The following is a 23,283-nucleotide window of genomic DNA, read 5'->3' on the forward strand; positions in this document are numbered from 1 at the left end:
AGTGGGCTTTGTTGCGGATGGGGAGCCTTCCAATAGGGCGGCGGGAGCTATTCTCCAAGGTATGTATGGACATGTCACGGTGTCCTTTTGTATGGCTCATTGCCTAAACAACCTCCTCAAGGACATCGGGGCATTACCATGGATCAGCCCGCTCATTGAGGAGGCCAACACCATGGTCTCCTTTGTTCTCAACCACCAAAGACTTCGGCATGAGTTCAACAAGAGGTCATGTCTCTCTCTCCTCAAATATTCCAACACCCGGTTTGCCTACAACTTTCTCATGTTGGGCCGGTTGAAGGATTGTAGCAGTGCTTTGAGGGGGCTTTTCCTTAGCGACGAGTTTGTCGCCATGCAAGAGTCCCATACAAACACTGGCCAAGAGTGTAGGCGACGGGCGGATGACGCCTCTTGGTGGGAGCGTGTGAAGACCACAGATGCTATGGTGAGGCCCATAGTCCACCTATTGAGGATTGTAGACGCTATGCAACCATGCATAGGCAAGGTCTACGAGGCCATGGATCGCATGATAGAGAAGTTGAAAGACTTCGTGCCTGACGAAGATAGATACGAGGAGATCCATGCCTTGTATCTAGGAAGGTGGAATTCCTACTACTCTCCATTGCATGCAACAGCTTATGTGGTGGACCCAAAATTCCAAGGCAACAAGCAGGAGAGCGACCGGGAGGTGAGCGCTGGATGGAGGATCATCTTGGATCGTCTTGTGCCTGATGCATGAGTTAGGCGCAAGATCAGGGACCAGCTTTCGATGTATAGGTCATTTCATGGCTCCTATGGCTGTCATGATGCACAGGTTGACCGCTCCAAAGTTGGTGCTGCTCTATGATGGGAGGACTTTGGTTCAGCTGGACCGGAGCTGCAGCAGCTTGCCATCCGCATACTTAGCCAGGCCGTCAGCTCCTCTTGCTTGGAGCAACTTTGGAGTACCCACAGCCACATTGCCTCTAGGAAGAGGAACCGACTCGGGGTAGAGCGTGCCAATGACCTTGTCTTCGTCAGCGCGAACTTGCGAATGCTTTGCAAGAGCGTGACCAAGAAGGCAGATTCCTTCACCGAGTGGGAGATGAGTCAACAAGAAGAGCAACAAGAGGATGAGGTGCAGGAGCAGCATGCCAGTGAGGATGAGACTGAGGATGAGCTTGATGCTTCTTTGGCACAAGCTACCCATGACCATGAGGCGAGCACTTCACGTGGATGATCATTCATGGATCATGATTCATGGGCCTTACTACTTAGCTCTAGCCTCTAGCCTCTAGTCTTCAGCACTTTTTTGTCATTGACTCATTTGAGTCCGTCCATGTATTCTGCCTCCTTAAGGTTTAGTCCTGACTCCTGACTCTTGAGTCATGACTCATTTTGTATCTACTTAATTATTAATATGACTCAAAAGCTTACCATTTTAGTGTAAATTTGTGCTCATTTTGATGTACTTCCAAAGTAGAATAAGTTTAGAGTAGAAAAATTTAAAAAAAAAGAGGTATTTTTTGAGTGCCGTTCCCTCCCGCGTCCCCGTTCCCTACTTATGGCCGTCCCCCGTCCTGTCCCCGTCCCCGTCCCCGTCAAACCGTCCCCTGTCTGATGTGACTATGGACCAAAAGGACACCAGAAATGGGCAGAAACTGGGGATGAATGTGCTAACATAGAGCACTCTTTTCGCCCCCCAGCAGCTCCCGACCTGGAGCGGAGGCAGCCGGCTGGATTCGTCCGTCGCTTGATTCACCGTTTCTTTGAGCCGGTAGAGATGACCATTGTTGCTTCCCTCTTTCGCCAGAGTCCCCAGGTGGGGCTCCCAGGGTCTTGGGACAGCCAATGGATTATAGTTTCTTCTGATGTCTGCCGACAGAAGGGACCAACATTTTCGAGGAGATAGCCCCCTTGTTCGGATGTGTGGTTTTTCACCACTCCAACTAGATAATGGCGCGATGATCTTCTCTTTCCCCTTCAGTGCAGCCCCGGGGGGACAGTGGGATAACGAGATGGTAGCAGCTGCCATCTAGGGTCAGGTAGTCAAGCTCTCTTAGCACCTTCAGGATCTTCTCATCACCACCGACATTCTTACCCATTTCTGACCTTTGGCTAGGATGGAGCTTGGAGGATCTGCTCATCGAGGCTAGGACGGAGAGATGGTAACCTCCAGTCTGGAGGTGTTGGAGCATGCATATGCTCGTGCTTGTACAGAGTGGAGGTACATGGAGGATAGGATTAGTGTCCACCTGGCGTGCCTTTGCCCTTGCACGGATTGTGAATACTCCCAATCTAAACCCTCGCCCAAGACTCTTCGAGTGGAGGGCAGTTCCGCTAGTGCCGTATCACATAGAGACTGATATGCGGATTGTTACGTGGAACATTCAGGGTTTAGGGGGGCCTTAGTGCTTTCATAAACAAGGTGTCCTACGAGTAGAGCTCCAGAGAGCCATGGTTGGGGGACCCAGACATTTTATTCCTTTAGGAGCATCACCTTTCAGAGGGGCGCACCTGTAGATGCGAGAAGATTCTTCCAAGCAGGAGTCACACTTTCTAGTCGCCTTCCTTCGGCCCCTCTGGGACGTAGGGAGGGGTGTGTATTTCAGTCAGTGAGCAGTTGCTTCCGGCAGTATCTGGCTCAGGAGTCATTGTCCTCGGGCGTGCACAGTGGATTACCATTACTATCGGAGAGGATAGCGTTGGCTTCCCCAACGTTTATGCTCCAAACACTGTTGCAGGTAGAGCCCTCTTTTGGAGCTCAGTTAGACAGGCCCTCCCTCAGGTTGACTTTTGGTGCTTGGGTGGTGACTTCAACATGATAGAGGCAGCAGAGGATAGACTTGGGGGTGGTACGACCATAGTGTCAGGAGCAGAGTACTCCGCTTGGGAGGAGATAGTTCTTGCAGTCAGGGGACAGGATCCATGGCATCTTCCAGAGTTTGAGCGCTGCCTTGGGAGCCTTCGCTTCTCAAGATCGGATAGGAGGAGCACTGGCCCTAACCTCTCCAGATATGTCACGTGCACACCCGTCAGGTGTACAGTGACATGGCATCATTATGGCATCATTAGCATCACAGATTCATCAGGTATTTTTACCAGCATTTATCAGGCATTTTTATGCATTTTATGGTATTATAGTATTTTATGGGAGTTATGCATCTGGCCGACTACAGCATCTGGCCGACCAGCCCTCTCTCACCCATATAAATACAGGCGCCTCTCCATTCAGTAGATCATCATCCATTCAGTCATCAGGCTCATCAGAGTGAAGCGCATCCTCATCTGGAGCATCTGGCGTTTCAGCATATCAGCCTCAGCATCATCAGCACAAACGCAGCCTCCTCTGGAGCATCATGCGTTTCAGCCATCATCATCATCAGCAGCAGATAAGTTAACGCATCATTCTCAGCAGCATCTTCAGTTAACGCATCATCTCAGCAGCATCATCAGTAAACGCATCTACATCAGCATTCGTCCTCAGCAAACGCATCATCATCAGCCCATCAGATCTGCGTTTCATCCTCAGGACAGCATTCAGCATCATATTCAGCAGTTCAGCCCGCATATAGGCAGCATATTCAGTCTTACAGATCCATTTGGATCATCATTGTAACTTCATTCATTCATTTAATATAGCTGCATTGCATTGACACATACTTGTCTATCTGTTTGTCTCTTAAACATCATTAAGTGCAGTTAAGTGTAGACTAAGGTTGTGATTACTACGGTCGAAGCTTCTACATGTCACATTGGTATCAGAGCGTTACAGGGTAACCAGCCTTAGAGCATGTTCATTCCAGCAGTCATTCAGTCAGTCATCATTTTTATCGCTTCTGCACAGTTAAACCCAGTTCTGAAAATTTTGCAAGCCACCCTTAGGGATTTTCCCTTAGGTCTGCATTAGTAACCCATCCATCTGCATTTTTGCACAGCATATAGGGTTGCACATGGTTTGCATAGCAGTCATCTTAGCAGTCATCTTAGCAGTCAGTTCTGCATACATGTTACCCATGAACTCTCAGGGAAGAAGGACATCCATCATCAAAGGAGCACATAAGTTTTGGCTTCAACTGGCAGCAGGGAGTTTCTCTTCCACAGAAGACGGAAGTTTGCTCCAACATTCGCCTCAGGAGGTTCAGAGCTTCAGGTACGACGGAGATGGTAGGTGAAAGGTTTCCAGGAACAGGTCAGGGGTGACTCAGGTAGTTGCCATTCAGTTCCCACAGTACATAGAGTCTTGGCTCAAGGATTTCACTCCTGCAGACGGCCTCAGTCCCAGCAGAAGACAGAAGGGGGCAGTGGTTCGGAGGAGAAGGATCGCAGACGAGTCGAAGGTTGCCAGGTATCCACCCAGCAACAGTTTAGCAGCGGGGAATGTCACGTGCACACCCGTCAGGTGTACAGTGACATGGCATCATTATGGCATCATTAGCATCACAGATTCATCAGGTATTTTTACCAGCATTATCAAGCATTTTTATGCATTTTTGGGGCAGCCGACTACCATTTTATGGTATTATAGTATTTTATGGGAGTTATGCATCTGGCCGACTACAGCATCTGGCCGACCAGCCCTCTCTCACCCATATAAATACAGGCGCCTCTCCATTCAGTAGATCATCATCCATTCAGTCATCAGGCTCATCAGAGTGAAGCGCATCCTCATCTGGAGCATCTGGCGTTTCAGCATATCAGCCTCAGCATCATCATCAGCAAACGCAGCCTCCTCTGGAGCATCATGCGTTTCAGCCATCATCATCATCAGCAGCAGATAAGTTAACGCATCATTCTCAGCAGCATCTTCAGTTAACGCATCATCTCAGCAGCATCATCAGTAAACGCATCTACATCAGCATTCGTCCTAAGCAAACGCATCATCATCAGCCCATCAGATCTGCGTTTCATCCTCAGGACAGCATTCAGCATCATATTCAGCAGTTCAGCCCGCATATAGGCAGCATATTCAGTCTTACAGATCCATTTGGATCATCATTGTAACTTCATTCATTCATTTAATATAGCTGCATTGCATTGACACATACTTGTCTATCTGTTTGTCTCTTAAACATCATTAAGTGCAGTTAAGTGTAGACTAAGGTTGTGATTACTACGGTCGAAGCTTCTACATGTCACAAGATAGCTTTTATGTGGATGAGTGGGCTTGCAGCCGAGGGGGTATGATTGATATTTTGGCAGGCACTACATTTTCAAACCACGTTCGGTGAGGACCCCTGGAGGCATGACAGACATATGAGCCCGAGGATCCCGGACAGCCTCATTCAGGACCCAAAGATTTGCAGCAGGATAGAGTAGATATTGGTGGGTTTGGATTTTCTTTCAGGCTTTGCTGCGCGTATGGTGGATGAGGGCTTAGGGGAGATCAACAGTTTCTTGTAGGAGGCAGCCCAACGCCGATTAGAGGATGTCTGGGAGCAGGAGAGGAGTTTGCGGAGGAGTCTTGCCTCTCTACAACAGTTTTAGGAGAGGTTCGGATAGCCAGTGGATCGAGAGTCAGCTTGCTGTCGCTCGTACGGAGATTAGATCCATAGAGGAGAGGAGGGTGGAAGTGTTAGAAGTCATCTCCTGTCCAGTTTTATACACCAGGGCCTTTGTTGTGGGTGTGCCCACCCTTATGAGGTGTTTTATCATTTTTCCCCACTCTCCGCATTTTTCCCCTATTTTTCCCATTTTTTTTGTGGCTTGGGAGGCAGTTATGAGTTGGCAGGAGGACTGAGTAGCTGGCCGACTGACCCATCAGCAGACAGGTGATTGGCCGACTGCCCAACAGCAGTCTTGGACCTTTGTACTGCTGGCCGACTGGGCATATACAGTCGTGGGCTTCATTCAGTGCTGGCCGACTGATGCTACAGTCGTGGAGGCTTTTTCAGCAGGCCGACTGCCCATCTGGGGGCATATAAATAGGCCCCCAGCCCCCATACCACACTTGTATCATATCGGGATTTTCTTGTGTATATCAGAGCAGAGTTACACGCCTACATCTCTCTCTCTCTTGTGCTGTTTTTTTGCATGCGTTTTTTGCTCGTGTTCCCAGATCTGGTCATCATCTCCACTGCGTATTCTGACATGGTATTAGAGCCTAGGCTCTAGATAGGTCTTGGGATTTGTGTGAGCAAGAGGGGGACTGTTTTGTAGCTGATTGGACTGTTTTGGACTGTTCGGGAAGAGGAGAAGCAAGAGGAAGGCGGGCTGATTTGCTGGACAGCCACTTGCAGGTTTTAGTTCTTCTTTGTTCCCACCCACCCACCCTTTTCAGAGTACATCCCCGCAATGGCAGATCTGTTTGAGATGGCCGAGAGACATGTGAAGATCCCGAGTCCCGACACTCCCCATGCTCCCGGTGGACCGTCAGTTGGACGGGAGCAACTATGGCATATGGAAGGTTATGATGGAATCTGTTCTGGAGTCTTACGACCTCGCTGATTTCGTCGTTGTTGGTGTTCCACGGCCGGAAGTAGAGGAAGGGGAGTTACCGTCAACCCGAAAGGACCGGGAGGCTCAGACACACGTGGGATCGTGTCAACGCCAGGGTCCGTTCGTTTATCTTTCTCAATTGCACACCACAGGTAATCAACCATGTAAAGCATATGATGCTAGCCCGAGGTATATGGCAGCATTTGGCCTCACTTTACAACAGGGTATCGCCCATGAAGAGGATTTCCTTGGAAGTACAGTTGCGGGTTATGAACCCTGCAAAGTCGTCGACGATGCGGGAGCATATTAACAAGCTGCAGGCTCTTCAGTAGGAAGTTCTTCAAGCTGGGAAGGAGATATCGTCAGAGGACATGGCCATCACATTACTGTCACATTTGCCCTCTTCGTACTCAACATATTACTCGTCTTTGATTACCAGTGGCAGGCTCAGCACCATCACGTGGGAGGAGCTTGTGCCCATGGTCCTGGACCAGGAGGAACGATTCACGAACCCTCCTCAGGGTGGAGGTTCGGAGGCCTTAACTGGCCAACGGTCGAAAGGCTGTAACACGGGCAAAGAGAAGGCTTCATCGGAGAAGTCTTCTGAGAAGAAGTCCGACGCTGACTGCGAGAAACTGAAGGCAGAGAGGACCTGCAATGATTGTGGCGAGGTAGTGTCCCAAGCGGAAGACCGAGAAGGGTGAAGATTCCTCAGCAGCAATCATGAAGACTCCGGCTTTTGTGCACCTGGAGGTGATGGACACCGATGTTTTATTTTCTTCAGGCAGGGAGGAGATTGGAGGACTCTCCGCAACGGATACTCGGGAGTGGATTCTCGATAGTGGTGCTTCCAGGCACATGACTCCTTCCCGTTCCGGTTTACAGGATCTCTGCAGGCTTTCTGGTCATATTCTTACTGGTGATACATCCACTATCCCAGTTCACAGTGAGGGCAGGATGGAGATAGTTCTCGATGGCAGAGGGGGGAAGCATTCCTCCGAGGTGTTGTATGTTCCGGCACTTGGTTTTCATCTGTTGTCAGTGCATCAGGTTTGCAAGACTGGCGTACGGGTGGAGTTTGATGAGCATTTTGTTTCTCTCCGGGACAAAGCAACAAGCCAAGTGGTTTGGGAAGGCGGAGTGGAGAATGAAGTCTACAAGCTTTCAGCACTCTCTCTCCCAGGTCCTCAGGTTTGTGATGTGTGGCAGTCTGGTAATGGCCACATAAGTGTGGATACGCTGTGCAGGTGCGGGCTTTCCGAGACCAGGTGGTGGATAGCTTGCCAGTAGATGGCAGCAGTTGGCAGGAACTTTCCAGTACTGATGTTGGTAGTTCTTGTGTTCGTCAGTCAGAGGAAGCTGAACAGGTCACTTATTCTCCGATGTCTCGTAGTATTCGGGACAAAGAACCTCCAGTAGATGAGGATGTTCTTCCCACGGAGACCTTTCGGAAAGCTAGGCAGGTGGCGGGTGTAGAAGGAGGTGGTTTCTCCAGGCTTTGTGGTTCCGGTTTCAGAGGGGGTGGTTGACAGGTTTCAGAAGGCCTTGCATGGTCTTCATCAGGTTTCCAGGACTTGTTTTTGCACCGTAACAGGTGTTGATCCTTGTGAGCAGTGTGATGCCTTTTTGACTCAGGAGCTGTATGGTTCATTGATCTGGTTGATGGACACCAGATTGGACGGTAGCTTCCTGATGAAGCGGTTGAGCTCATGGTTGCAGATGACTCTTTGGGAGTCAGGATTGTGTTTCCTATGGTTTCTGCGGCATGCGAAGCATCATGGACTCTTGTACACAGGAGGGGGATTGTTGGATGGAGTCCGACTCCACGGTTGGAGTGACTCGGTTTGGGGAGGAGATTCGGACACGAGGAGCTCTACTTCAGGCCCAGGAGCAGTTTTACGGAGCAGTTGGAGACAATCATCTTTTGCCTTGTCGAGAACAGAGGCAGAGTACCGAGCTGTTTGTGATGCTGTTTGTGAGGTGGTGAGGATGCAGAGGCTGCATAGCAGGTTTGGGCTTCCATTGGAGGAACCCATGGTCATCCAGAGGCACTTTGTTCGTGAACAGATCGTTGCTGATGACATCTTGCTAGAGTTCTGTGGACCTCTGTACTGCTGGCCGACTGGGCATATACAGTCGTGGGCTTCATTCAGTGCTGGCCGACTGATGCTACAGTCGTGGAGGCTTTTTCAGCAGGCCGACTGCCCATCTGGGGGCATATAAATAGGCCCCCAGCCCCCATACCACACTTGTATCATATCGGGATTTTCTTGTGTATATCAGAGCAGAGTTACACGCCTACATCTCTCTCTCTCTCTCTCTTGTGCTGTTTTTCTGCATGCGTTTTTTGCTCGTGTTCCCAGATCTGGTCATCATCTCCGCTGCGTATTCTGACAGGAAGCTACCCTCACGGGCCTCGAGATTGCTGCCGGCCTCGGCTGCATAAAGTAGGTGCACGTCTGCACTAGATCCAGGCTCCAAGACCATAGAGCTCTCACAAACTCGCGAGAGACTCTATATCTCAATAACTAACCTTGGCCACCCTTTTATAGGCTCTTGGCCGGTCATCGGCGTCCACACTTGGGCGCCCGCCCGTCCATACTTGGGTGCCCGCCCGTTAGTCTATCCCTAACTCAGCTCGTCAATCAGCCTACCTAGCTCCAAGCTTCCCCAAACCTCGAAGCTAGTCTTGCGTGCGTATAGCACACGGTAGATACACACTGTGCACATGACAGGGGAGGTCTAAAACACTGGCTCCATCCTGGCACGCAGCCCGCGAATATCGGAGGCTGGCAGCCGGCCAGGCCTCTGTAGGTGACCCTGCAGGTGGGCGCATAAGCTTACGTAGCCAGGCGGCCAGGCAGCCAAGCCTACGCAGCGCTTCGCAGGCCAGGCCCATGTAGGCGCCTAGGCCAGGCGGGCAGGCGCCCAGGCCAGGCCGGCAGCCTACGCCGCCTTGTGGCTAGGCCTACGTAGGCGAGCTGGCGTAGGTGAGGCGGCGTCGGCAGTACGTGAGGCGACAACTGCACGTGTGACGCCTGCAGGCAGCCGGCGGCTCTAATCCAGGAGGGAAGCGGAAAAAAAAAAACAAAGAAAGCACTCGTCTTTTTTGGGCTTTCGTTTTTTTTAAAGTTTAAAATTTTTTATAAAAAGTTTTAAAACCCCTCCTCCAAGGTTTCAAGGTGTTTTATTTTTTTTAAAGAAAATAGCATATATATATTTTAAAAAAAAACACAAAAGCAAAAGCTCAAGAAGCTTTTGGGGCTACCTTTATAAATCCCCTTAAGTGGGCTTCTTGTCGCACATCTCTCAAGTTTTCAAGCTCTCAAGCTCTCAAGTTCCCTTGCACTTTTATTGTGCAAAGATCGAATTTTCTCTCCTTACCCTCTTCACAATGTCGACCCAAGAATCAGAGTTGGAGCCCCTTGTTGAACGCGAAGGCTTGCCGGCTATGGAAGATACCGATGCCGATCTTTTTGACGATTATGTGTCAAAATCAGATTTCCAAGAGTTCAAAGTAGCTCTCGAAGCTTTCGCGTCGGAACGTTAGGCACAAATCGCAGCCTAGATGCAAGCTTTGCAAAACTCCATCGCTCTATTGACCACTACCCTCTCTACTCTATCGGGTATCGATACCTTGGTCTCTGCTTTAGGCCCCAACATTACTTCGGAACCGTTCGTGGGCGAGCAAAAGCAGCGCACCAAGGAGATTGTGGACACTTGGCTACATAAGTGGCAAGTTCACTTTCAGTTTCATCCATATGATGATGGAAAAAAGATTCAGTTAGCAGTAGGTTTCCTGTCCGGCAAAGCTTTGCTTTGGTGGAAGGAACTGAACCCTAAGCCAACGACTTGGGCACAATTCGAAGACGTCTTCAAGAAGGAATTCCTTAAGAAAGAGGATGATTATGATGTTGCCCGGTTTTCAGCTTTGACCATGACCTCGCAGCACCTCACTTATGAGGTCTACCTCCAGAAGTTTAGGGACTTGCAGATGAAAGCTACAAAGATGGATCCCACTACTCTTTTGGGGTTCTTCGTAGCTGGTTTACCAGACTCATACCGTTTACAGGTTAAAAGTAGCAAATGCAAAACATTGGACGAAGCCATTCATTCAACTCGTATCTATGATGATACAATGGTCTCTTCCAAGTCGAAACCCGTTACCGAGCAGGGGAACAAGCATAAAAGAAAGTTCTCCGCACCTATGGCTAACACGACTGAAGGAAAGTCTTCGGACCAACCTTCGAAGAATTCCAGTTCGACACCAGGGAAGAAGAAACGACTCCTTAGGGCTTTAAAGCTCAAGAAGGAAGGACGTTGTTTTATCTGCGAAGAAAAAGGACACATGCGTAATGAGTGCCCAAAGCAAAAGGGCGCCAAGACAAATGCAAGACCCAAGCCAAAGGCAGCTAATCAGTTGTCTTTGACAGGTACGTCAATTACTGTACTTTCTCGTCCTAGTACTTGTTCTAATTGTCTGTTCAATTCTAAAGTATTTGGTTCGCATGATCTTCTCCGAGTTTATGGAGAAGTGAATGGCCATAAGATTCACATTCTTCTAGACCCTGGCAGTTCACACAACTTTGTTAACTACAAACTTGTGCAGAAATTGAGTCTTGATACGACACCCAGCGATCATACCTATGAGGTACGCCTACCTACGGGAAGACAAGTATGGGATCGAAAGGTGGAGATGCTTCCAATCCAGATTCAAGACTACAAAGATACTCTGGAATGCTATGTTATGCACCTAGAAAATGTAGACTTGTTATTAGGGATTGAGTGGTTTAAGACTCTTCAAGTCCAAATAGATTGGTCTAGTCATATTTTTTCTTTTCAGCATAGGGACACCTAGTATAGTATTTTAGGTGATTGTATTCATCCCTCTCAGGGACCTCTTGTAAATACAATTGATTTTGGAAATATAATGGATTCTTCTTTGTATACCGCTTTCCATTGTGTATTGATTCCACTTTCTTCCTTTCTCATCCCTTCCTTGGATGTAAATGAATTAAGTGTGTTTGAAAGTAAAGAATTACAGAAGATACTTGATTCGTTTCAAGACGTATTTCCTAAGGAACTGCCATCGGGTTTACCACCTGAACGGGTAGTAGATCATCGTATTGACTTGATCCCTAGTGCTCATCTTGTCAGTATTCCACCTTACAGGATGAGCCAAGCTGAGGAAGACGAGTTGGCTAAACAACTCGAAGATTATTTGAGGATGGGTCAGATCCGTCCAAGTAAATCACCTTGGGGTGCACCTGTGTTGCTTAGGAGAAAGGAGGACAATACTTGGAGAATGTGGATAGATTACAAGAGATTGCATAAGCTGACCATTAAGAACCGTTATCCTCTCCCTAGATCAGATGACTTGATTGACCGGTTAGCAGGAGCGAAATATTTCACGAAGATAGATTTACGTACTGGCTATCACCAGATACGTATTCATGAAAGGCATGTCGAAAGAACCGCCTTTTGGACTAGGTATGGCCATTACGAGTTTCTCGTATTACCTTTTGGGTTAACCAATGCTCTAGTCACGTTCGAACGATCTTTTCGTGAACATTTGGGAAAATTTATGGTGGTGTTCCTGGATGATATTTTGATATATAGTCGTATTGTTGAGGATCATGTTGGACACCTCACGATTGTCTTATCTATTTTAAGACAGAATCGACTATATGCTAAGTTAAGTAAATGTGAGTTCTTTATGACCGACATCATTTACTTGGGACACAAGATCACTCGAGATGGATTGAGCATTGACTATGACCGAGCTCAGAAGGTTCTGGACTGGCCTATACCGTGAACAGTGAAACAACTTCGTTCTTTTCTCGGTTTTGTAGTTTTTCTTCGGAAATCTATGCGGGAGTACTCTCAGCTCACACTACCGATGATCGACTTATTGAAAGGTCGTGGATGAAAGTCAAATCAGCCTATCACTTGGAATAACGATTTGGATATGACCTTCAGACTTTTGAAAGATAAAGTCAAGGAAGCACCTATCTTAGCATTACCCGATCCTAGTCGGTCTTTTGTTCTTGAAACTGATGCCAGTGACTATGCTATCAGGGCTGCTTTATTTCAAGATGGTAGACCGGTTGCTTTTGAAAGTAAAAAGCTAGACGATACTCAATCTCGTTGGCCAATCCTTGAGAAAGAGCTTTATGCTGTGATTCATGCTCTCAAGGTCTGGAGACATTATTTATATGGCTCCAAGTTTGTGGTATTGACTGATCATCAGTCAATCAAGTATGTGTGATGCGGATGATTTGAGAGGAAGGAAAGCTCGTTGGGCGGAGTTAATGCAAGATTTTGATTTTGAGATCCGTTATCGGAAAGGGTCCATGAATAGTATTGCAGATGCACTTAGCCGAATTAGAGAGATGAATTCTTTGTCGTTCACCGAGATTTCTACTGACTTATTTCAGTCATTGAGAGGGCTTTGCAGGACTGATAGTTATTTTGGTCCATTTTGGCAGAATATACAGGACGGGAGCTTATTGATTGACCAAGACTCAATGACTGAGCAGTCTACCATTCAGGCTGCAGGAGGCCAGTGGATGATTCAGAATGGTTTACTATTCCGTAATGACAAAATTTGTGTACCACATATCCTGGACATTAGGTCCAAGATTCTTAAGGAGTGTCACGACGTCCCTTTTGCTGGACACCCTGGGGTACACAGGACACTATCGTTAGTGAAACACACTTTTTATTGGCCAAAGATGAAAGGGTATGTAGAAGATTATGTTCTCAAGTGTCAAATTTGTCAGGCAAATAAAGCTGAACGCTTTAGACAGGTTGGGTTGTTGCATCCTTTGCAAATCCCAGGTAATAAATGGGAAAGTATTTCCATGGATTTTATTACCGGATTGCCAAGAACACATCAAGGCCACGATTCTATTTGGGTTGTGGTAGATCGCTTGACAAAAATGGCTAGATTTTTACCAACCCGAAAGACTATTACAGCTACGCAATTAGCACGGTAGTTTATCGAGCAATTGTTTAGATTGTACGGGTTACCGCGCAGGACATAGTCAGTGATAGGGACTCTAAGTTTACGAGTGATTTTTGGAAACTTGTTTTTGAGAAGTTGGAAACAACTTTGAATTTGAGTTCCTCTGATCATCCTCAATCTGATGGCCAGACTGAAAGAGTGAATCAGATTTTGGAGGATATGCTTCGAGCATATGTATCCAAAAGACAGAGTTCATGGGAGGATTATCTTCCTATGTTAGAATTTGCATATAACAGTACTAAGCATACGAGTACAGGTTTTAGTCCTTTCATGCTTATGTATGGTTTTCAACCTAGATCACCTGTTACAGTAGGATTCTCAGGACTTAAGCATGATGTAGCACGTAATTTTTTGCAAGATATGCAGGAAATGTTACAAGTTGCGAAGGAATCTATTAGAAGTGCTCAAGATCGAGACAGATTTTATTCTAATAGACATCGTTCACCCAGAGAGTTCTCTGAAAGAACGATGGTGTATTTGCGAGTTCCGAAAGATTCCGAGACTTTACAGACAGGTCGATCTCCGAAATTATCCCCTAGATATTGTGGACTATTTCGTATTACCCGAAGGATTGGTTTAGTTGCATATGAATTGGATTTGCCTTCTCATGTGAAAGTTCATCCTATATTTCATGTCAGTAGACTTACATGGGAGACATTGACTACTCTTCATCAGAGAGATTACCTTGGCTTTTTAGTGAGCTCAGGAGTGAGCTCTTAGAGGAAGGGGAGTATGTCATGTGCATAGTGTGTATCTACCGTGTGCTACATGCACGCAAGGCTAGCTTCGAGGTTTGGGGAAGCTTGGAGCTAGGCAGGCTGATTGACGAGCTGAGTTAGGGATAGACTAACGGGCGGGCACCCAAGTATGGACGGGCGGGCGTCCAAGTATGGACGCCCGATGACCGGCCAAGAGCGTATAAAAGGGTGGCCAAGGTTAGTTATTGAGATATAGAGAGTCTCGCGAGTTTGTGAGAGCTCTATGGTCTTGGAGCCTGGATCTAGTGCAGACGTGCACCTGCTTTATGCAGCCGAGGCCGGAAGCAATCTCGAGGCCCGCGAGGGTAGCTTCGTGGCGGTATGGGACGTCGCGAAGAGGAGATTGGTCGGTACGTCAACCTAGTTAGCTCAGCTCGTGGCTCGGTGGGGACAGCCAAGACTGTGGGCTTGCCCACGGCTGTCATGGTTGGGAGGTGAGTCAGGCCTGCACCCCCTTGTTGTTTGTTTGTTCGTTTGTTTGCAGGATTCGAGTCTCGTACCAGGAACAATCACGAGGGTCATTGCCCTGAACAATATCCCACAAACCCTTGTGGATAACCCAGATCCGCATTTGCAGCTTCCAATGAGCATAGTTGGGTCCGTTCAACTTGTTATCCTTGTTCGTACAAGGGAAGCCATATCCACAGCAACAAAGAACACAAATCTCAGCACTCCAAAACTCCTCTCAAGTGCTTTCCAACGAAGCGAGGCTCCGGAACCAATCAGCCCCCTCTCAAATCTAAGAGAGAAAGAGGCTGGACAGCAGCAAAACAGTCCTAGGACCACCAGGAACCTCCTACCAGAAGGGCAGAGACTCGTGGAGGAAGGAGATGTTGTCTGGCAACACCACATGCAAGAAACTCACCACCAACTGATGTCGGAGCAGAAAACGCAGCCACAACTCCTCAACTTGCTTTTGTAGAACAAAATGCAGCCAGAAAGGGCTGGCCGACAGCAAGGGGGTGGCTGGACCAGAAAACGCAGCAGGATATACAGAAAACGCAGCAACTGTTATCACTGATCAGCAGCCGGGAGAAGCTATGGAAGAAAACGCAAGGCACAGATGATGAAAACGGTGAGCAGATTGCAGAAATATGTTGGAGAATGCACAGGTGGAAGCATAAACTGAACAAGAGAAAGAGTAGAGAGAGCTTGTGGACAAGATCACCTTTTATAATAGCAAACAGCTTTACAATGGCAATAGCCAGCAAGAGATGTCGAACAATGTGCAAGGACTGAATGATGAAGTGCACAATGGGAGGCCTCCTTTTATAGTGCAGTGTAGGAGTTGACCGACAGTTCCACGACTCCCTAAAATAGGAGTAAATGAATAAAATACCCAAAATGGGTAGATCCCATAAATACACTGAGATGCACTAATTCTAACATGCAGGATATGCTTTATGCATACGTCTCAAAGTGACCATTTGATTGGGAGAGGTACATCCCTATGGTCGGCTTTGTCTATGTTGTACTAGCATTCGGATACTGATTATAGTCTGAGTATGTTGATGTGCTGTTTTCAAAAGTATCTTCAGTAACTATGGGACTTAAGGGTATTTGCATTGATGCGGCTAGAGTTTTCTGAGAGGATAGCTAGTCGGTGCATCGGATGCTATCATGAGTGCTCAAGATAGAGCACAGTTATATTCTGATAGGGGGCATTCACCGAGGGAGTTACCCGCTGGAATGCTGGGTTGTTTGAGAGTACCCAAGAGTTTTGAGAGGTTACAAACGGGGAAGGTTGGGAAGTTATTCCCTAGGTACATGGTATTATGTTGTAGCTAGCAGACAATTGTCTCGGTGATTTTAGGTTTTCGAACTTCGTGAGGAGTTGGGGGATTAGGGATTGATGTGTTCCTCAAGAGCTTGAGTAGGTTCTGGCTTTGTCTTGTTTCCACGGTGATAGTCTGGAAGTAGCTTGAGCTGAGCTGATTCTTGGATACCTAGCTATGTGGTTTCGTTAAGACAGGTATGAAACCTGATTTCTTAGGTAGATGTTTGAGGTGGCTATGTTCCCCTTGCTTTATTTCCAAGAGTGGAAATGTCTTAAGAGGGGAAGTATGTTACGTACCTAATGCTAGTCCTTGGGATTAGTGGCCCAATCCGGTAGGGTTAGGGGAGCTCTGGGATTAGGGAAAGTAGGCTGATACAAGCGGCTAAGGCTCATGGTTAATAATACCAAGTATACTAGCTATTTATGACCGGACAATTATTTATAGCAGCAGTAGCCACTATATAAGTGAGACTTGGGTTATTATTGTTCACAGAGGGTTATTCACTCTGTGGTCTGTGATGGACTAGGATTACTGTCAGGAGATTGGATTCGACGGATATCACAGATGGCCTCTGGCTCGAGGGTGGTTTGTGGACGTGAATGTACGGTTGGGAGGTGAGCTAGCTTGCATCCCTTCTATTTGGTACTAATCTGGTTGTTTGTGTTTAGAGAGATCTGGTGGATCTTACATGCCCATCGCAGGGCTCCGGGCAGCCAACAACCATAAAAAATATGAAACCTCTTAGGGGTTGAAACTACGCAGAGGCGTTCCGAGAAATCATCTAGGGAGGTGGTTGAGATCCTCTGAGCTTGCCATTGGGGGTGCCGTCAATTTGTGTCAGAAAGATCTAACATCCCAATCTGGCCGAGTACTCAAAGAAGGGGATGGGGTGGTCGTCGGGAGAGGTGGTGCGGTCGTGCCACCTTCACCTGTTGGGTCCCATTGGACATGCAACACCAAGGGTTTGTTCTCCCAAATCCATGAGCGTGAGGATGCGATGCCCATGACCTCAAGAGGAGGGGATCTATGTGCCACTTCTTCCTTGGAGGCCTATGATGCGGGCTCTCTGAAGGGGAGTGGGGGAGTGCCATCAAAAAATTGTTGTGAGTGGGTGAGGCTCCCATGGGGACCAAACCTCCAAGGTGATCAAGGGTAGGTCTTCAACCAAGCTGAGAATAAGGAGGGGAGCCCTCATGCCAGAGAATGAAGCAATGCAAGCGTTGTCCAGAGGGTCGGTAGGGAGGAGGAGCCAATGGGAGAAATGGTTGAGTCGATGTTGAGGCACATGGCGGAGGCACGGCGCAGACCCAATAGGTGCTCTTGCGGGGCCTACTTAGGAAGACGACCCCTAAATAAGAGGCACAAATCATGACTAAACGTAATGAAGATTGTGCTAATCAAACTCGTGTTGCATTATGGGCTCTTATCTCGTAATTACTATCATTAGTGTCAATCTCATTTTTTTAATAATGCTCTCTCTATGCTATGATCCATCCTAACTATGTTATTAGTATCAAGCTCTTAACTCTTAGCATATACTCTACGTCCTTCTAATAGCTTTAGTTCATAAGCACTATTTTCAGCTCAAAGGTTGTAGCTATAATTAGCTTAAGCTTCTTAAGCTGATTCATAGTTGGGACGTTACATAATCCTTAATAAATCTACGATAGAATCCTAACAAACCAAGAAATGTTTTCAGTTGTTGAACATTCTTGGAGTGTGGCCATGGCAAAGTAAGTTCAATCTTCTCTTCCTAGGATATATTATGTCCAAGATACTACACTTTCTTCACAAAGAAGTCACATTTGGACTCCTTCACAAAAAGTGAATGATCTTTGAGCAATTGCAAGTTGACACATGTTTCTTAGTTGTTCAATGTACTCCTTAGATCTCTAAAATTAGTTGAACATCTAAATAGACTAACAAACTTCCCTAAATAGGGCCTCAAAAAATTGTTTATTAGCGCCACAAAAGTGGTTGGTACATTGGTCAAACCAAAAGGCATAACCTTGAACTTGAAGCACGTAGATAAATACAGGTGATGCAACAAAAATATTCTTCCCACTAAGTGTTCAATGCAGCTTGTAGGGCCAACACAGCACCATCTTGCAGAGTATTTCACAGGGTAAAGCTAGTGGACATGTTTTTACCTTCTTCCCTATTTAAGGGCATCTTGCAGCAGCTGCCAGCATTTTGTGACCCGTATGAGAAAACCAAATAGTCAGAAAGAGGAACGGGGGATGATTAGGACCCAATGAGCAAAGAATGAGGTGGTCATGTACATTTTCTCAGCCCTCTGTTTGCGTGCTCTGTGAAGTGATTTGGAACTTCTCACCTAGAAATTCAGTATGAGTCATGCTTCATACTCTTGCAGTTTTCGATCCTCGGAGGCTAGATCTCATCAAGGAATTTTTAAAAGCACCAAGGAATTCTGAGACCTTCAAGTAGTGTATAGTCACAAGTTTAGGTTCCTCTTTTATCCAAGTAATGTCCTCAACCTGATCCAGTCAGCTGGTTTCTTTGCGTTACACTTGTCTGGTGCTTTTTGGTGTAAAATGATCGTGTGTGTGAGTGTGCAAGAGAGCGAGCGAGCGAGAGAGAGAGAGAGAGAGAGAGAGAGAGAGAGAGAGAGAGAGATTCGGTTGTGGAGAGAGAGAGAGAGAGAGAGAGAGAGAGAGAGAGATTCGGTTGTGGAGCAGCTTTTGCAGATTGGGTACACCTCATTGGTACAGCAACTCCTGCATGATGAGTCATCCTCATTCCGTTATCAACTTCCCTCCGCTCTCAGGATCTCCCACAGGGAAGCCACTTCACTTGAGCCATTTTCACAATGTTTTCCCAGACTGTCCAAGTGAGCCACCTCTGGACTTGAACTTCGCCCAAAAGCTTTCACAAAGCAGCCAGAAAGCACAGAATGAGATCGAATTAGCTTCAAGTTTTCAACATCAACAAAGTGAAGCCAATCCAAGTGCTCTAGTAGAAATTCTGCCCAAGGTTGTACTGGAATCTGGTGCATCAAATGGCACACAGGATAAGACGACTTCTGATGGCGCTCCTTCCAAAACTGCTCAACGCTCGCGCTGCCATTGGTCACATGGTGAAGTGATGGCCCTTTTTGATGCAAAGAAAGCTGAAGCAGACAGGTTTGATATTGAGCAGCCTGGAAAGAAGATCAAGTATTCCTCAGAAAGATGGGACGAGGTAGCGGAATTCTGCAAAACCAAGGGCTGTACTAAACTAGCTTCACAATGTAAAGACAAGTGGGAAAAGATCTGGCCAACTTTTAGGAAAATTTTTGACTGGGAGAAACAGCCCCCTGCAGGCAAAGGAAGCTACTGGACAATGCTGGGTGATGAGAGAGAGCAAGAAGGGTTTCCTCGAGGTTTTGACAAAGAGCTATATGATGCAATGGCAGCTCGCTTTGGTTTTGTTAAGCCTATTGACCTGTCATCAATTGTAGTGGACTCGTCAAATGAAGATTCAGGTTTGCAAACAGGAGGTTGCTATGGTTATATATATTTGAGGTTGCTATTGTTATATATATTACAGCCGTGCCTTTAGCATTTCTAGACCCTCTGATAACATTTGCTGCTCATGTCGTGACTTTCAGTGGATGCAGGTACAAACCTTGGTAATGAGCCAATCCAAGATGGGATTGCAGTTTTTGAAGAGAGCCCATCTGTTGTGGACGACCAGGTGCCTGTTTCATCTGGTCGGAAGCGGAAAAGTTCCACAACTCGCTGTAATCCCACAAAACAAACTCCCGTTGATAGTAGCAAACAGGCAGCTTTCTGTGTGGATACAAATGAGGAGAATGGTGCTACACCAAGGGCTTCAAAAGACACACATTCAAAGAGTAAATCAGCTGATTTGGCAGAACGCAAGTTGTCGTTAGAGGAAAGGAAAGTGAGGTTGGCAGAGAAGAGGTTTCTTCTTGAAGAAAGGAAGCTCGAAGCTACCATTGAGATTGGCAAGGGATTGATCACTTCCATGGAGAGGATGACACACACAATCTCTAGCTTGGGGGTTTTCACATCTAATAATAGTTAATTTGTCCGAGTCCTCTCATTTGGTTATGGTTTTGTCATAAAAGCTGAATGCGTAAAATTTTGCTGGAGCATTTATGACGACTGGAATGTAGTCTCTCCTTGCAGATATCTCTGTTTGTAAGCCTTCTGTCAGCTCTTTTTAAAGCAAACTGCCTCACAGTAGCAAAGTAGCCTAGCAATCTCTTTTTTTTGGTGGGATACATATTATTTAATTATAGGTGTAGACTGGCAGGTATTAAACCCAGGAGCTTGCCCTCGGCCGCAAAACGCTTCCACCATGTATGGATTATCGTTGTAATTTTGGGTCTGGGCTCCTGCCGAGTCTTTTGAATATTTATAGTTGTCTTGAACTTGTTTCTCGTGCCAACGGATGTGTTGACTTTATTGCTATTATCTCCATGTTGTAAGTTCGTTGTTGGATGAATGGGAGGCTACCTAGTACGAAACGACTGGATCTCCCGTAGCAATGAAGAGAAGTTCCACAATGGAACCATGGACTTCAGTGCTCAATTGCTTCATCCAACATGCATGTGTGCTTTTGTGGCAGAGAGAGAGAGAGAGAGAGAGAGAGAGAGCTGAGGTGTTGTGTCATAGCCAAGCCAGTGTGCCACATTTGTTAGTATACCAAGTGCTCAATTGCTTCAGCCAACATGCATGTGCACTTTTGTGGCGAGAGAGAGAGACAGAGAGAGAGAGAGTTGAGGTGGTGTGTCATAGCCAAGCCACTGTGCCACATTTGTTAGTATCCCAAGTGCAAGAAATGGGACTTGCAACTTAGATTATAAAAAAATAAAAGGAGGCGGATGTGCTTACCCGTGTGAGGGAATTTGTAAGATCATTTTTGAAAGACCCAATGGTCTATGATGGGTTAAGAATTCCATGTTGTTCTGACCCATTTAAAAAGCATCTTAAAGAGACTCATACATAAATATATACTAGCTGGATGTCTCAGCTCGTCATTGTTATCATAATGAGTCTCTGTGGTGGGTACCAGTGGAAATACAGATATATGTACCAATCCCAATATATAACATAGAGGAGAGTGCATGTAAGTGTGAACAACGGACAAAGTCCTCTCAAATGGAGGTGGTAGCATCCTCATCCATCCAAAATATATAGCATGGGGGAATCTATGATTGCCAAGAGGCTTGCCATATCCCACTATTTACGGAGGAGTCATGTCATTGGAGAATCTCCCCAATCTGAAGTAGTTGTGTGTAGGGATGTTGAGATCTGGTGTATTGTTGTTGTCGAGTGTGTTGTACTGGTCCTTGACTACAAGGCACTGAATTGGGCAATAGATTGACGTCGTATGGCCGGGTCGTCTTGTAGTGTTAGCATCTTGTGTGGTCTCTGTTACTCAAGGGGCCTGAATTGGGCCGTGGATTGATGCGGTATGGTGTCTAGTCCCACTAGGGAGCTTCATGGGTTGAAGTGCCTCCTTGAGTTGTTGTCTAGTGTTTCCATCTTGTATTTGGAAGAAGCTTGTGATGTTCAATTGTGAGATGTCTTGGGGATAAGAATTCCTCTCTTGGAGTGTATCTCTATGCTTAAAATCCCAAGAGACATTGGTCATGGAAATTAATATTCTTGGACAATGAGCCAAATCCCTCTTTGAAGAGTCAACGGAATTCCCCTTGGATGGGCCTATGCTCTCCCTGTCTCCACTTTGAGATGATGAGATGATACTCAACTTTGTCATTATGTAGCTATCATGGTCTCTAGATGAATCCATTTGATGTGACCCTCAAGAACTAGTGACTATGGAACTACATCTTCAGGGTTATCTATGAGGGCACCAACCATGTGGTATGGGTGTATAGGTTGAGGAGATTGGATTGAATGAGTGAGATGGAGTGGGCATCTAAGCTGTATACTCAAAAGATGGTAGATGGTCTAGATGAAGTCCTTGTGCGAGAAACCAATGGGTGATTCTGGCATACCATATCATGCCATTGTTTTGCAAGTTGTTGAGATGATTTGCAACAAGAAAGCGTCAATAACCTATGGTTGTCTAGTGTGTGGAGGCAAGGCATGTATGCCATTGTTTAGAAAAGTGCATCTACCATCAATGGGCCCAAACTTTGCTAGAATGATAGGGTGTGATATTGATGGTTTGCTCTTAGATCATTCATGAGAACATCATGACCTGAAGCCTCTCAAAGGTTTGGTACCCAAAAAGGAACCTCGTACATCATTGATATAGATACTAGGGTGTCTAAAAGCCACCCCTAAGTACTAGGTTCTCGGAAGGGTGTCTGAGCATTGTCTCTCAAGGACTAGAGCTGCATAGTCTTTGTTTATATGTGTTTAAGCATTGTCTCTCAAGAAGGACTAGAGCTGCATAGTCTTTGTTTATATGTGTTTAAGCATTGTCTCTCAAGAAGGACTACAGTTGCATAGTGTCTATTTAGTACAAGTGTTCACGGGCCTCAAGGCCAGATTTCTCCATAACATGGAGTGAATACAACTGAAAAAATAAAAGGTATAACAGGTACTATTGGTACATATGCAAGTACAGTCGATACAATAAGTACAGTAGGTTTTGTTGGTATAGATGCAGGTACAGTAAGTACAGTAGGTACTGTTGGCAAAGATGCAGGTACATGTATAGTAAGTACATTAGGTACTATTGTTAGAGATGCATGTATAGAAGGTACAGTAAGTACATGTACTACTGGTATAGATGCAGGCACAGAAGGTACAATAAGTACAAGTACTATTGGTACAGATGCATGTACAGTGAGCAGGTACAGTTTTGTAGTAGTAGGTACAGTACAACAGCAGTCGAGTGCAAGGACAACAGGTGGGTACAATTTCTAAAAAAGTACAATACCTGCAGGCGGGTACAAATAGGTGGGTGCAACTGGTATAGGTGTAGACGAGTACAAACAGGCGGGTACAAACTGTGTATATGCAGAAGAGTACAGTTGATAATAACAAGTTGGGTACTTTCTGGTTTTCTTGACGGGCAAGAAGTGAGCTTGCTTGCTAAACCTTTCAACTATGGTCCAAATAGCATCATTCCCATACTGCGATCTAAGCAAATCCATAATGAAGTCCATAGTAATGCTTTCCCATTGGCTGCGACGAGGGAATAGGCAATGGTTGAAGCAAACTCTGAGACTTTTGCCTATCAAATTTCACCTTTTGGCAAATAATACATGCGCGTACATATGCCTCAATGTATTTACGGATGCTTGGCCAAAAGAAATATCATTCTATCATGCGTGTCGTAGGTAAAATACCTCTATGAC

At 46.3% G+C, this 23,283-nt stretch overlaps 1 protein-coding gene across 3 annotated transcripts in view; it reads left to right on the plus strand.

Annotated features, from left to right (window-relative positions):
• Positions 1 to 20,380, plus strand: part of LOC147604321 (uncharacterized) — a 34,129-nt gene extending 13,749 nt beyond the window's left edge. For 2 of the 3 annotated variants that reach the window (XM_086795447.1, XM_086795445.1), the window contains exons 2-3: positions 18,677 to 19,461; positions 19,588 to 20,380. In XM_086795447.1, the coding sequence (XP_086651573.1) occupies positions 18,720 to 19,461; positions 19,588 to 20,027 (1,182 nt within the window). In that variant the 5' untranslated portion in view covers positions 18,677 to 18,719 and the 3' untranslated portion in view covers positions 20,028 to 20,380. The remainder of the gene's footprint in view (positions 1 to 18,676; positions 19,462 to 19,587) is intronic. The other variant, XM_086795446.1, reaches the window with a different exon arrangement.
• Positions 20,381 to 23,283: the final 2,903 nt, after the last annotated feature.

The sequence above is a fragment of the Cibotium barometz genome, chromosome 62 (assembly GCF_041138505.1).
Source record: "Cibotium barometz isolate CiBa-2024 chromosome 62, ASM4113850v1, whole genome shotgun sequence".
NCBI classification, from domain to species: Eukaryota; Viridiplantae; Streptophyta; class Polypodiopsida; order Cyatheales; family Cibotiaceae; genus Cibotium; species Cibotium barometz.